Source organism: Planococcus citri, chromosome 1 (genome assembly GCF_950023065.1).
Source record: "Planococcus citri chromosome 1, ihPlaCitr1.1, whole genome shotgun sequence".
Classification (NCBI taxonomy): Eukaryota; Metazoa; Arthropoda; class Insecta; order Hemiptera; family Pseudococcidae; genus Planococcus; species Planococcus citri.
In genome coordinates, this window is record NC_088677.1 from 57974960 (window position 1) to 57990093 (window position 15134).

Consider the following 15134-nt stretch of genomic DNA (forward strand, 5'->3'; position numbering starts at 1 on the left):
AAGATAATACACCGCCGCTTGGGTTATAAACACGACGCGATAGCTTTCATATACTTTCGTTATCTCGATGAAGTATTCGCTTGTAACGTTTTCACATTCACTGGCTTAGTAAGTATTATGTGTGCATGAAAAGCCAGCAGTGAAAATGACTGAAAAGGTGATAGTATCGTTGAAGGAGGGCCAAATTCGTGGAATCAAACAGTCTTCTAAATTCTCAGGAGCTGAATTTTACTCTTTCTTTGGAATACCGTATGGAAAACCACCAATCGATAGTCTTCGATTTAAGGTAAAATAACTGTAGTCAGGTACACAATTATACCAAACCATGGAGTGATTAATACTATTTTGTTTACCTCAATATTTTTCATACTGTAAGGTTTTTTTTATGAGATATTTTGAGCAAGAATTAGTAATCTGAACTTTTTTGCATGATTTCTTCTTTTTGGAAAAGATATAAATTGGTCCCTCTGTCAAATGTACAAAGACAGAAATTTCTTTTTCCTATCAACTGTTTATTCCTTAACATGAAACGAAATAGATCAAATATTCATAATTTGAGTTGCTCGATTAGGATCCACTCAAAGCGAAACCTTGGAAAGGAATTTACGATGCAACAGAGGAAAAATCCGGATGTATACAATTTTCATACCTCACGTATGAAATTTTGGGATCAGAAAATTGTTTATTTAACAATATTCATACACCAAAGGTACATACAATAACATAGTTCCCTCCTCATTGCTTATGTATTTCGAATAAAGAAGCATTTTTTTGTCTGTGTCCAAAAAAGCTGCCAGGGAAAAACGATACTCTTAAACCTGTAATTATCAATATTCATCCTGGGGCATATACGTTTGGTTCACCACATACAAAAGCCTTTGGATCGCCTGAATTCATCATGCACAATGACGTCGTATACGTTGGAATTGCACACAGACTGAATATTTTAGGTAAAAGATCAGTTTTGGTTAACTTCGTCATCACCTGAAAATAAACCATTTTCTACATTTTTTCCCCAGGATTTTTAAATCTGGGGTTGAAAGAATGCTCGGGTAATCAAGGTATCAAAGATATACTGTTATCCCTTCAGTGGATTCGAGAAAATATACGATCATTCGGAGGCGATCCTGATAACATAACTTTAGTAGGAAGCAGTAGCGGATCCGAAGTTATTCATGTATTAATGCTAGCTCCAGCAGCAAAAGGTTCTGAAATTTTTGACCAATTTAACCTTCAATTTACACAGAAGTTGATATAATTTTAACCACATCTCTCTTCAATATTGGAACAGGTCTGTTCCATAAAGCTGTATTAATGGGTGCATACATTTTCAATCCGCCAGTATATCACACAGAAACGAATGAACAATTCGCGCGTGAGATAGCCATGGATCTCGATTACGATGGAAATCTTCAAGATAATAAAAAATTATTACAGTTTTTAAAAAAACAACCAGCAGTCTTGTTACTAGAAGGAGCAAGAAGATGTCAAAAGAAATTGCACCAGGTATCAAATCATTATTGTATGTAGGTACCTGAATTCTGCATATTTACAAATAATGTGACTATACAATTTTCAGAATATCGTCCCCACACTTCCAATTGGTGTGTTTTCGCCATCAATCGATGGAGGAAATATTTTACCAAAAACTCCAAGAAAATTGATTGAATCAATGGCACGAATACCGACCATGGTGGGATTTTCGCAGATAGAATCCGCTATTGGATTTACTGGTCAGTCAAATAAATAATCATTAAAATAATAAACTCAGCCAAAACTCATCTGTTCCATACGTAATTAGGTGAGATGAAACCATTCACGGAAAAAAACTTTAAAAATTCACTGCGTCAGAATTGCTTTGGTTGGGGGCATCATATCAGCGATGATGACCTTCGATTGATTTATAAAGAAGTAGAAGAATTCTACTTGGATGGACAACCAGTTGAACAAGCATCACAAGCTACTAAAATGGATGTACGTATGCAAATCTACGTATTTGAAAATGCACTAGGGACCAGTGTTGCGATAATTTTGAGGTCTCGTTCAATAATATATTTTACTTCGGTGGTCATAAAAAATACTTATACTTCATTTTTATTTTTTTAAAACCGTTCTTTTCGAAACATTCGACGATAGAATTGAGGGAATTGTACATAGTGACCCCCACGTTTTTATTGAAATGAATCACAAAAGACTGCAAAAGTGGAAAAAATGAGCAAATAAAATAAAAGTATTAGGTACTCTTAGAATACTGATAATCATGATTGTTACTGAATAGATCCAAACTGACATAATTTTGTCTGGTATTTACGATGGTGTTATCAATCCTATAGCATCCGATCTGCCCAGTTCGGTATTTGTTTATAAATTTGAATTTCAAGGCAATCTCCATTCAAACGGCATCGTTAAAATATTTTTGACAGGTGATCCGGGTAAAGGTAAGTAAACCGTGAACAAGTGAAAACACTCAGAAATACAAAAATTTAGAGATCTCTATTGAGTTGATTTTTCTTCAGGTTCTTTTCATACCAGTGACCATTGTTATTGGAATCGCCTCAATGATCCTGGAGATAAGGAGACTCATCAAATGATTCAAACATTTACGAAGCTAGTAACTACCTTTGCAAGAAACGGGTATGAAACTTTTATGGTGCAGTTTTATTTGACAAATCCACAGGTGTAACGATAACCTAGATACGAGTAGATTTCGCCGGCCCTGCCAGTTTCAGAAGGAAAAAGGGTACTCCTTTTCAGGGACAGAGTGCCCAGTCCAGACGTTGAAGCAGCTCCCTTCTCTCCTCCTTAGAAAAAACTTTTGGCAGAGCAAGCGATACGATAGTTCAACCTATGCAGTCAAAATCAGCAAAAATTATGTTGAAGGATAGAGCATCCATAGAACCAATCAGAGCACTTCTCTTTCCCCCTCACCCACTTTGACAAGGCCTTCAAATTATACGAAATTGATTTTTGAAGCCTGCATGGCCTTTAAAAAACTACAAAAATTAAAATTGATTTCTGGTGCCCGCATAGTCTCTAAATTAAAAAATTTCTATTTGCATTTTGAAGCTTCGAGAAGCCAGACAAGCGGACAGACGGATCAATGACCTTAGGATGTCAGACAGGAAGACAGACGCCCTTGAGAAGCCAAACATACAAGTCAATGACCTAAACAGGCCGGACAGAAAGGTAGACGACCTTGGGAAGCCAGATAGATAGGTCAATGACCTTAAGAGGCTAGACAGACTGGCAGGTAGGCAGGCAGACGACCTTGGGAAGCCAGCTATAGACGGGTCCATGGCCTTAAAGAGGCAAGACAAAAGAGGTGGCTGCTCTAATGTCCAGAGTAGGTGCTCTCACTTGCTTCAACGATGCTGAATTCCTTCAAAGGGGTCCCCCTCCCCTTCTGAAATTGGTGGGACCGACGAAATCTATCGGTGCAACCATAATTTAAACGAATATTTTCAGGGATCCAAATTTTGAAGCTATTCAAGTGAAATGGAAGCCAACAACGGTAGATAACCCGTGTTATTTCAGCATCAAAAATCCACTGGAAATGGTCGATGGCAAATTGAATAACGATAGACTGAATTTTTGGCAAAATATTCAAAAAAAGTTTGGCCGAGAAAATTAGCATGTAATAATTATGTCTGCAGAAATATTTCTTTGTTTCTATTATCTGTTCCTACACAGCTCTGTAATCAAGTCATAATAAATCAATCAATCAATCAATCATTCCTTCATAGTTCAGTGACCCAAACTTCGTTTTATTTTGTTTAAAACCTAACTGATAACTTACGATACTCTTGAAAATTCAGGTCAAGCAATTTTTCTCTTGTCATTTTGAAATTTATTTAATATTTTCATACCCACACAGTTATACACATGTACCTATACCCGATACCTACTTACCAATTATTATTTTGGAAAATTAATTTAAACCCCAAATTGGCACCTCAGATATGTTTTTAGTATCATGAAGGTAAATTTTTGACCCAATTTCAACAAGAAAAGAGTACATTTTTGCCCCTCCCACTTCATCTTGAATTAGGTATGAAATTATAATTCTGTATTACGTACATATTTTCTTATATCATGTGAATATATTCTACTTCACTTGAAAATAGGTTGCTCTTTCTAACGATTTTGAGTTATTTCAAGGTCAGAAAATGTTCGTTTGTGGAAACTGGCCTACTGAAAAAAAACAATGTCGATAACAAATTTCCCAGAAATAAATCTCGCAGCTCGCATCCAGTAGGGGGTAATTTTGGCTGTATCGATTAGCTAATTCAAAAAAGTTTTGCATCACGTTTACACACTGGTGAAAAAGTGAAACATTTTTTGTACTCGAATTGTTGAGCCATTCATGCATAAACCTCTCCCCCCCTCCCCACAATAAAAAAAAAACTAAAACTGAATTCGAAAAAAATGTTTTCGAGATTTTTGGGAAGGAGGGGAGAGAGGTCATTTTCATGTTCAAGACCTTGGAAAAATTCACGGAACATATCAATGGCATTTTCCTTGATTATTATTAGTGCAATTGAAAGGCAAGATGTGCCTCAAAATTATTATATGTACATATGTACCGTACATTGAAGGCTCAAAAGGCAGAAAATTCGAAATCAATCACATCAACTGGATTTCTCAAAATATCGTTTGTTTGGCTTTCGAGGGATGGAGTTAAAATGCCTAGGCCTACTCAGGTTCTGCAAATGACTTATCAATGCCCCACGTCCCCTCCCCAGTTTTGGATGAAAGCTAAAAAAATGTTGAAATGAAGTGATATACTTAATATGTATTAGATTCCCACTGGTTCGAGGTCACTGACTTAAAATAGGCACCTATTTACTTTCTAGATAGATAATTCAACCTCCTATGTAGCTGATACCACCAGTATAGTTCGCTTTTTTCAAAATAGAAAGGATAAGAGGCACAATATGACGAGTTTAATGTGAAAAATAAATACTTAAATCCATTTCCATTGGAGACTTCGAAAACAAAAATTTTCCATTACATGACAAATAAGTTACAATATGAATGAAAAATTACATTTATTTCCAACATTGTAGCTCGACAATGGAAAAATGTAACGATGAAGATGACACCTGATATTCATTACCTTTCATAAAAATCAAAGAGGTAGATACAATTGACACGATTATTCGACGCCAACGATACATCACAAAGATAATAATAAGTTCCATACCTGCAAAGCCTTATCACGTTTTTTCCAAAACACTCCACCAAAAATGTCCGACAAAGTAACAATTACAGTGAACGATGGAAAAATACGAGGCATCAAACAAACATCTACTTTCTCAGGAACAGAATTTTATTCTTTTCACGGAGTACCTTATGGACAGCCACCTGTAGGAGTTTTAAGATTCAAGGTAAAACCAACTTCTCATCAATTAATACAAAATAAAAATAATATTTCCTCATGAATTCGTCTCAAAGGATCCGGTAAAAGTGAAACCATGGAAAAACATTTACGACGCAACGGTCGAGAAACCAGGATGTGTGCAATTTTCTTTGAGGAAACTTCGCATTATGGGCACAGAAGATTGTTTATTTGCTAATATCCATACAACCAAAGTAGGTAAATCTAAATTTAGAAAAAATTTCACACCGAATTAACTAACATCCTCGATCGGGTTTTTCTTTCGTTTCAGCTACCGCCGCAAGGAGATGAACCTTTGAGATCAGTAATCGTGAATATTCATCCAGGAGCATTCATGTTCGGTAGCCCAAATAACGATCACTTTGGATCACCGAATTACATCATGCAAAACAACGTCGTATACGTTTGTTTGGCTTTTAGATTACATATTTTAGGTGATAAGCCTGACAGTATTAGAACTTTGCAAAAAATTCGTGATTACTTTCGAGTTCACGTTGATTTAGGATTTCTCAACTTGGGAATAGAAGAATGCTCGGGAAATCAGGGAATTAAAGATATCATAATGGCACTTCAATGGGTCAGAGACAACATACGATATTTTGGTGGAGATCCAGAAAACGTAACGTTGTTGGGGAGCAGCAGTGGATCAGCCATTATTCACATACTAATGTTATCTTCGGCAGCAAGAGGTCGGCTAATAAGGTTGTAGCACAATATTTCTCTGAGTAGAATAGCTGAATTTTGAGGACAAGTAAATGACATTCGATTCGGAATTCTTAAAAATTATTCAAACAGAAATAAAATTGCAAAAAAATAGGACAATTTTTTCTCTACAAAGTTTTTAAGAACACAGAAAACACATTGATGTTAATCTAAATCAATTCAAACAAAAATTACCCAAAAATGTTAGAAATGATAATTTGTCATCTGGTCTGAATCAATACAACTCTGATGAATTTACATTATGAATACTTATGCCTTTTAAATAATGCCATTGAATCTAACCAACTTTATTTTGATCAAGGTAGGTTTATTTCATAAAGCTGTAATGATGGGTATGTATTTATTCGATCCGTCCATACCTTTTGAAGACTCGCAAGGATCTCTCGTGAAGGACTATGTAACTGCACTCGGTTACAAGGGAAATACCGATGACAAGAAAAGAGTGCTTTCGTTCTTGAGAAGACAAAAACCCGAAGTGCTTCTAATACAACAGAGAGAGAAACAGAAAAAAATCCAAGAGGTAGGTAGTTAAAATTGGAGTAATACATCTATTCACTATTCACGTCCAGCTTTTTATGGAAATTAAATCCAATACATAGTTGAGAATATTAAAAAAATTACAGGATATCTATAGCAAAACTCCCAGACAAAAAAATAATGACTTTTTCATGACCTATTTTTCGCATTTTTACTGCATGAAAATACCTCCTCCCCCCAAAAAAATAAATAAATTGAAACTGCAAGGAATTTTCTGAAAATTTGTAGGCAAGTAGGTATGTCAGATTTTTCATTTTTCTGATTTTTAGAACAGATTTTTTATTTTATTTTTTTTATTTAATGGGCTTTTAAAAAAATTCAACAGTGTTTCTGGCAAAATTCACGACTTTTCCATAACTTATTATCAAAAACAAAGTTCTGAAAAAAAATAAAAAGGCAAAAATTGTCTCCAAACAGGATAAATAGATTTCAGACTACTGACCATATCAATGTTCAATTAATTTTTCAGAATTTAGCTCCTCTGATTCCGCTAGGAATCTTTTTGCCAACAATCGACCAAGGGGAAAACGCAGTGTTACCAGAATCACCACGCAAATTAATCTCATCCATGATGCGAATACCTCTCTTGATAGGATTCTGTGATAAGGAATCAGTCATGGGATTTTGCCGTAAGTGATATTTTGAATAACCTCCCCATATCATATATTATACTTGTAATTCGAATGAAAATTTCATTCTAGAATATTTCGAATTTTTTTCAGTGGGAGAATTGAAAAAAAATACGGAAAAAAATTTCATGACATCGTTTTGTCAAAATAGCTGGGGATGGGGATACGAGTTACGAGAGAAAGATATCTCATTTATTCGCAAGGAAATCGAAAACTTCTACAATCAAGGCCAACCCATAGAACGTGCCATTTTATCGGTCAAAACAGATGTAAGTGCTCTCCAATTTCAAGTCCTATTACATCATCAGCACATCGGCTAATAAACCAAATACCTGAATAAAAATATTATTCGACAGATCCAAACTGATATAATATTATCAGACGTTTACGACACACTGATCAACGTGATAGCAAACGATTTTCCCGAATCAGTATACGTATTTGAATTCAATTTCGAAGGCGACGTTTACACCATAAAAACAGCTGTGAAAGATGTACTGGGAGAAAAACTAGAAGGTTTGGTATCCTAATTGCACACAATTCCAAGACAGGTTGGAAGAAATACTCGAATTTCCCTCAATTTCAGGCACTTTTCACGGCTGTGATTTCAATTATTGGAGTTGCTGCGATGAAATTCCAAATAACGAGACTCGAGAAATGATCAGTGTTTTTACATTGGCAATTTCAACTTTCGCAAAAACTGGGTAAGTGTACGAGTACTCGGTGACAGAGGCATTTTAGCTTTAGATATGTTTTAATTTATATCCATTTTTGCTCATAATTTGTTTTTTCATCTTTCAGCAATCCGAATTGCGAACATTTACATTTTCAATGGAAACCTTCCACAATTTCCCAGCCATGCTATTTAAATTTCAATACAACAATCAAAATAATCGATGGGAAGTTGAACGACAAAAGATCGCAATTTTGGAACGAGCTGAGAAAAAAGATGGTCAATAAGTAAAATAGGCTGTAACATTAATGAATCCTATACCTCATATAAATGAAATACATGTTCGCATAGATTGAACCTTTATTCCATAGAGTTTATTTGAACGACAAAAAAACTCTCTAATTACCTGCACATTTTTACCTTCTATCATAGGAAGTCGTAAGTTCAGAAAATTTTCCACTAAACCCCAATTTTTCCACCTTGTAAATAAACTTTACCAAACAATCAAAATAACCTCATGTTATTCAACTTTTTCAATCAGATAAAAATGAAGCATGCATATTGCGCAATTTGAACAATTCCACAGTACGAATCGCCTCAACTAACATGTACCTACTACCTACCTACTCGTATCTACAACAGTCAAAAATGACGGACCAACGTTTCCAAGCTTGACGAGTAACATTGAGGATGAAGATAAATGATAAAACCACCGTTTATAGAGGTTCAACTCGGTAACGACATAGTAACGATAATGTCGCTGACGTTGAACAATAAACTTGAAAAATTGAGTGTAAAATATTAATCAGTATAAGTACCTATAGAAAGGTCGTTCCCTCAAACCTTGTACCTACTGCACAGAAACTTTAATTGGACGTAAAGGGGTATGAAGGGGGAGTGGAGTGCCTCAACAATGTTCAAACAGATATTTCGAACATGAACTTATTTCTAAGATGAAACACCTATAATGCCTTGGTGGCGACCCACCCAATTTCACAAAATTGAAAAAAAAAAAAAAATCCGTGTATTATGTAATGACGTTAGGTATATTTTTGATAGTGCCAGATTCAAATTGACATTATTATTTGTAAACACTGCTCTTCTTTCTTCCTCCACGACAATTGCGTTTTGAAAAACAGAAATGGGAAACAGCGAAAGGTCAATTCTTATAAATTTATTTATTATGAAATAAAGACAACCAAAAACAATCTACTGATAATTTATATTGAATGACACAGAAGAATAGCCAGAGAAGAGAAAAACTAAGTAGGTAGGTACATCAAAATATCTACTGACGAGTAATTCGCCTGGTAAATGTAAAACACCAACATGAACTGCTCGCATGTTAACTGGGTTGCCACTCCCTGAAATCGAGAAGGGAAAATTTTGGAGCATTAAAACGTTGATTTTGTACTCAAACATAAAGAAATACGAGTAGGTTGAATTTTATGGCGTCACATCACAAACTTTGAACAAAGAATAAATCGATTAGAAAGAAAAAATTAATTCAATTTCAACCATTTTTAAATTCTGATCCAAAAATTTTTATTCTCCATGAAAAAAACTCAACATCTGTGTAAAATCGAAAAATTGGCTTCGACAGCAATGTTCTTTTAGTAAACCAAATTTTCACAAAAAACAAACAAACAAAAACAAAAAAAGGAATACAAAAATATTGAGTGAGTAATTGCTATTTCAACTTTCATTTTCATTTTATTCAATTCTTCACACAACGAGTTGATATTAGCAGTCCGGAAATAAATTTTGGCACGATGGATGTTCTAAAAAGAAAAAACAGGGGTTCGCAAAACGGTGGGATTCAATTTCATTAAGAAACACTGAGGAAAAAATTGATGACGAATCTGATCCAAACTTGGGTCGATGGTGATGGCGTATTTAGGGGCATTTTATGATATATGTATTGGGAGAAAAGAATATGACAAAATTGACCGCATTCGCCAAGAAGATACGTTTAAAAAATTTTACACAAATTTTCATGAATAACTCTCGCTAGTGGCTGTCTATCATCTTCGCAATATTGGGGAAATTCGGTCGAAAGCTGCCAAAGATGAAAATTTTCAGCTGAAATCGCAATTTTACCGTTTTTTAAAATTGCTGGTATCGCGATCTAGAAAATTTCACGTCGAGAGATTTTAAACCACAAGGAACGAGGTAGTACCCGGCTATGCTCTTGAAAAAAAAAAATGTACTAATAAAAAGCGCACTTACAAGTTTCAAGAAGATTTTTAAATTTTGGAGCAATTCCTCAACTTTTGATGATTTCTTGACAATTTTTTTAAAGACTTTTTCGCCCAATAATTAAACTACTCAAATTTTTCACGAACGATAGGCATCCTGCATTGAAACCCTCGTTTGAAGCATATCAACTTATTAATTATTATTATTATTCAACTTTCGATGATTTTTTGACAATTTTATTACGATTTCCTGGACTGTAATTCAACCTCTACTTTTTCACGAACGGTAGGCATACTGCATTGAATATCAACTTACGTACTATTGACTTCAAGACTTCATTGACCTATTAAAAACACATTGCAATGCAATCCTCGCATACTTGACAACAACTGAAAAATTTCACAAATATTGAGAAATAAAATAAAATAAGCCTTACTTCGTGTTTCCCCATAATTTGTTCTTTTTTCGTTTTTTATGACTGATATACCTACTGGCATACAATCTAACATCTAACTTGAAAACAACTACCTCTACCTGTGAACATTACCATGCTCATGTTCATAGATGTAATTAGTCACACAACAAAAACAGTTTTTCTTTCATTATACGAAAGTGAATTGTCGAGTTGGCATACATCTCACAATACCTATTCAATTTTGAAATAAAATATCTATCATTATTCTACAAAATATGTCGCAAAAAGTTACTGTAACTGTGAAAGAAGGTAAACTACGCGGTATTAAAACAAAAAGTGCTTATTCTGGCGTAGAATATTATTCATTTCTCGGGATTCCTTATGGGCAATCGACAGCAGGTGTAACACGTTTCAAAGTAAATACAAACTGTTACCTATGTAAATAGGAAAAAAATTATGAAAATAAAGGTAGGTAATAATGACATTCTTGGGGTCTTAACAGGATCCTGTGAAGGTGAAACCCTGGAATACTATTCTCGACGCAACCTCTCAAAAGCAAGGCTGCTTACAATTTTCATTAAGAAAACACAATATGACTGGAGATGAAGATTGTTTGCAAGGGCGTATTCAAGGGGGGTGATTTGGGGTACAATCACCCCCCAGGGCCAACAAATTCTTAGGTTAATATAATTTCTTACGATTTCTTGCATTAAATCGCAGGAAAAAAATCATGTTGTTTGTTTCTAGGGAGATAATTTGCTATACAAACTTCAAAATTCATTGAAAATCACATTATCTCTCCCTAGGTAGTTCCATAATCTATGTACTAATTATTTTTCTTTCTTAAATTATGAATTTCCAATGCTTCAGTTTGCTTTTCTTTTTTGAAATTGAAATTTCTGGAAGCATATTTTTCATTATTATAAGGGTGAAAAAGTGCTCCTTTTGCTCCAGCTTACTGATCATTATTGGAATTGAATAGGTACTGGAATTTTTCTCTCTCATAACGAAAAATATGTTATCCAACACAGGAGTAAAAATTATTTTCGACAATTTTGAATTATTTGCCTCGCGACGCTTGGGCAATAAACCTCGAAAATCGTCAAAAATCATTATCGCTCCCTAGTTGAACAAACTACTGATTTGAGTCTGAGGACGTGAGGAGTGTCAAGTTAAATCCAGAAAAATCAATTTTACAATCAGAAATGTGGTATTTTTTACTCTTTGGATTGACAAATTTCCAAAATTTTGCCCTCGCTTCGCTCGTGCTTGTCTGAATTTCATTATAAATAGGTATAAACAATTTACTGGATAAATTTCAAAAACCTCATTCTGATCAACACGTTTTTCAAGCTGAAATTCAGCATGAAAATGTCTGAAATGTGCCTACTATTAAAATTTGTATACATTTGAGCCCATTGGGAATTTTGTGATTTTTGTCCCCTACTTATGAGTCATTCATCACCCCCCAGGAGGGAATCCTGGATACGGGCTTGATTGTTTGTACAATAATATTCACATGACGGAGGTAACTATGTACTTTTAAAAATATTACCAAGAACTGGAATCATGATGTAGATATGTAGTACTGACTGCTGAAACATCTGCTTAAGTATATGTACCATCTTAGATAAATCCGAAATATGATAATCTGAAAGCAGTAATAGTAAATATACATCCTGGAGGATTCTTTCACGGTTCACCTGATCCACATTACTACGGATCTCCCGGATACATCATCAATCGAAACATCGTTTATGTCAGTGTCGGATACAGATTACATTTGCTAGGTAAAGGAGCATATACCACTCAAAAGAATACTCATTCATCCACATACAATAATTATGCACTCGTACATTTCAGGACATTTGAATCTGAATTTAAAAAATCACTGCACTGGAAACCAGTCTCTGAAGGATATCATACTTAGTCTGGAATGGATAAGGGATAACATTCGCGTATTTGGAGGTGATCCTGGGAATATAACTTTACTGGGTAGCAGCAGTGGATCTGCAATAGTTCACTGCCTGTTACTGTCACCATTAGCAAAAGGTAAAACAAAAATATTCGGAAAACGGGAATCGACTTTTTTCACTGATTTGTTTTGATCAACGATTTGAACGATTGCATTGTAATCCGTGCATAGGTTTATACCACAAAGCAATACTAATGGGCATGTACATATTCAACCCAACTCTAATAACCTGCAATGAACATATTACTTTGGCTTACAAAATAGCACGTGAACAAGGTTACGAAGGAAAAATAGAAGATAGACGTAAATTATTGAACTTCTTAAAACAATTTCGACTGGATCTTTACTTGCTATCAAAATTACATCAAATGCGAGATTATTATGTATGTAATTGCATTCGATTAACCCCATCTCACAGTTGTTCTCTTTATCATGCTGTATTTAAAAAAATTCAATTCTCAGACAGGATTACCAGTTTTCCCAACCTCACCTTTCGTCCCACTAGGTGAATCAAGCGATAATTCCCCATTGCCGTTATCTCCAGACAAGCTCATTGCTTCAACCAACAGAGTACCAATCATGGTGGGATTTTGTGAACGAGAAGGTGCAATGGGAGTAGCTCTGCTTGGTAGGCTTTATCCACTGCAAATTTGTTCAAATAGGTTACTTTGTACCTATAGTCAATCTGTTTTATATTTATAGAAAAACTAAAACAATCTCTTTCTCAATTGTTCCACAAATGTCTCAGCCAAAATGTATGGGGATGGGGAGCTAATTTAAATGAAGATGAATCAAAACAAATACAACAACAAGTGCAGAATTTTTACGTGGATGGTAAATCATTAGACGAGGCGTCACAATCAACCAAATGTGATGTAAGATTTAATTTCAGCTGAACACCTTAACGAGGAATATAACAGTATCTACCTAGACTTACCTATCTACTTTCCCATGAAACATTGTAACCCTGTACCTATGTACCTGAGAAAGATTAATTTATCGGGTTCAATGAATTTCCAGATTTTAACCGACGTTGCCCTATCGGATGTATACGATACATTGATCAATGTTATCTCATCGGATGCTTCTTCGCCAGTCTACGTTTATAATTTCGCATACGATGGCAAATTATGTGTGATGAAAAAGAAAATCTCTCCCTACATGGAAAAACCTTTAGACGGTACTAATCAAAACACTTTTTTCTACAATGAAATAGAAAACAATTCATAGTATGTACATCAACTCGATTAATATGCAGGTGCTTTCCACGCGGCCGATTATGCATACTGGTGTTCCGATGAAAACAGAATGGGAGGAAGTGCAGACCAGCAGCACCCAAAAGATCGTAAAATGATAGACACATTGACGAATCTTTTCACTACATTCGCTAAAAATGGGTAAGAAATAGTCGAGTAGGTAGGATTCTTAATTTCTTACCGATGATAGTCATTTACCAACATAAGAATGTTTAATATGGTAGAAATCCTAACAATGTTGACCTGCAAGTGAACTGGGAACCTTCCAAGCCTGCAAGTCCGTGTTATCTGAATATAAACGAAGAACTGGAAATGAAACACGAATTATTGAATAGAAAACGAATGGATTTTTGGCATAATTTAAAAAAACAATTTGGAGAACATTGTGAAAAATAAATATGCGTTTCTTTTCAAAACTTGCTCAATCAATTGGTTCCAAATAATACTTTGTTTCCACATGTGTATGTATGTATTTAGATGACTTATAGGGAGAAATATGTATTATTATCAGCTTTTCTAGCCAATTTTTGATACTTGAAAAAATGGAAACCAATTTTCATCACATCTACAGAAAGCGCTTCTGTGGACCAACAACTGGAAGAAGTTCTACTATTGTAGCCTACCTACTATTTGAATTCAATTCATTCAGCTATGAACCACCATCTCCCTTTCAAAATCATTTAATGCATTTTTATTTTTAAAAAGTTTTGTGTAGGGGCATTAGGTTTGGAGATATGGCGGATTCGAATGTTCTTTGGTCAATATTTTCCCTCTGGGAAAACAAAAAAAAATTGTTTCGTCAGTGTAGGCAATGAGTGTGGAGAAATGGTACTCTCTAAATTTTAAACAGTGAAATTTCACTGCTTACAATTAGCAGTCACGACATTTCGCCTTTTTAAAAGCAGTAGTTTCTGACTGCAAAACAGCAGAGTAGAAAATCTACTGAATTGAAATTTCATTGTTTCAAATTTAGAGAGTAAACAGCAAAAGGTCAATTCTAATAAATTAATTTATTATGAAATAATTAATAAAAATGTTGAGTAGGTATAATTTCTAATTTAATAAGTATTCAAACTTTTATTTTCATTTTATTCAATTCCTCACAACACGAGTTGATATTAGCAATCCTGAAATGAATTTTGGCTCGATGGGCCCATGGGGTTTCTGAAAAGAAGAGATAAAGGTTCTCAAACGCTGGGATACAATTCTATCAATCAAAAATTGGGAGAAAAAAATAAGACGAAATTGACCGCATTGGGAAGGAAAATCGTGAAAAAAAGTTTTCTAGATCTTTGAATATACGAGTATGTCTTTCACTTACTTATACAA

At 34.6% G+C, this 15134-nt stretch overlaps 3 protein-coding genes across 3 annotated transcripts; all 3 read left to right on the forward strand.

The window, feature by feature from the left end:
• Positions 1-81: 81 nt before the first annotated feature.
• Positions 82-3729, forward strand: LOC135833071 (esterase E4-like). Its single transcript, XM_065346689.1, has 10 exons — positions 82-286; positions 572-709; positions 791-950; positions 1020-1205; positions 1292-1506; positions 1580-1733; positions 1802-1974; positions 2279-2438; positions 2517-2634; positions 3466-3729. Exons 1-10 carry the CDS (start codon positions 146-148, stop codon positions 3629-3631), a joined length of 1611 nt encoding a protein of 536 aa, XP_065202761.1. The 5' UTR covers positions 82-145; the 3' UTR covers positions 3632-3729.
• A 1420-nt stretch (positions 3730-5149) lies between these two features.
• Positions 5150-8323, forward strand: LOC135833075 (esterase FE4-like). Its single transcript, XM_065346694.1, has 10 exons — positions 5150-5387; positions 5455-5592; positions 5670-5832; positions 5902-6087; positions 6427-6641; positions 7128-7287; positions 7381-7556; positions 7644-7803; positions 7874-7991; positions 8089-8323. The coding sequence occupies exons 1-10, from the start codon at positions 5247-5249 to the stop codon at positions 8249-8251; spliced, it is 1620 nt and encodes a 539-aa protein (XP_065202766.1). The 5' UTR covers positions 5150-5246; the 3' UTR covers positions 8252-8323.
• Positions 8324-12093: 3770 nt separating this feature from the next.
• LOC135835430 (juvenile hormone esterase-like) lies at positions 12094-13445 on the forward strand. The gene is made up of 6 exons (XM_065349685.1): positions 12094-12102; positions 12205-12364; positions 12438-12626; positions 12721-12932; positions 13012-13177; positions 13252-13445. The coding sequence occupies exons 1-6, from the start codon at positions 12094-12096 to the stop codon at positions 13443-13445; spliced, it is 930 nt and encodes a 309-aa protein (XP_065205757.1).
• Positions 13446-15134: the final 1689 nt, after the last annotated feature.

Coding starts and splice junctions, on each gene's coding strand:
- LOC135833071 (XM_065346689.1), top strand. CDS start 146: ATGACTGAAAAGGTGATAGTATCGTTGAAGGAGGGCCAAATTCGTGGA. Junction 1,206..1,291: donor GCTAGCTCCAGCAGCAAAAG/GTTCTGAAATTT, acceptor ATATTGGAACAG/GTCTGTTCCATAAAGCTGTA. Junction 2,635..3,465: donor ACTACCTTTGCAAGAAACGG/GTATGAAACTTT, acceptor GAATATTTTCAG/GGATCCAAATTTTGAAGCTA.
- LOC135833075 (XM_065346694.1), top strand. CDS start 5,247: ATGTCCGACAAAGTAACAATTACAGTGAACGATGGAAAAATACGAGGC. Junction 5,388..5,454: donor TAGGAGTTTTAAGATTCAAG/GTAAAACCAACT, acceptor TTCGTCTCAAAG/GATCCGGTAAAAGTGAAACC. Junction 6,642..7,127: donor AACAGAAAAAAATCCAAGAG/GTAGGTAGTTAA, acceptor TTAATTTTTCAG/AATTTAGCTCCTCTGATTCC.
- LOC135835430 (XM_065349685.1), top strand. Junction 12,627..12,720: donor ACTGTCACCATTAGCAAAAG/GTAAAACAAAAA, acceptor ATCCGTGCATAG/GTTTATACCACAAAGCAATA. Junction 12,933..13,011: donor ATCAAATGCGAGATTATTAT/GTATGTAATTGC, acceptor TTCAATTCTCAG/ACAGGATTACCAGTTTTCCC.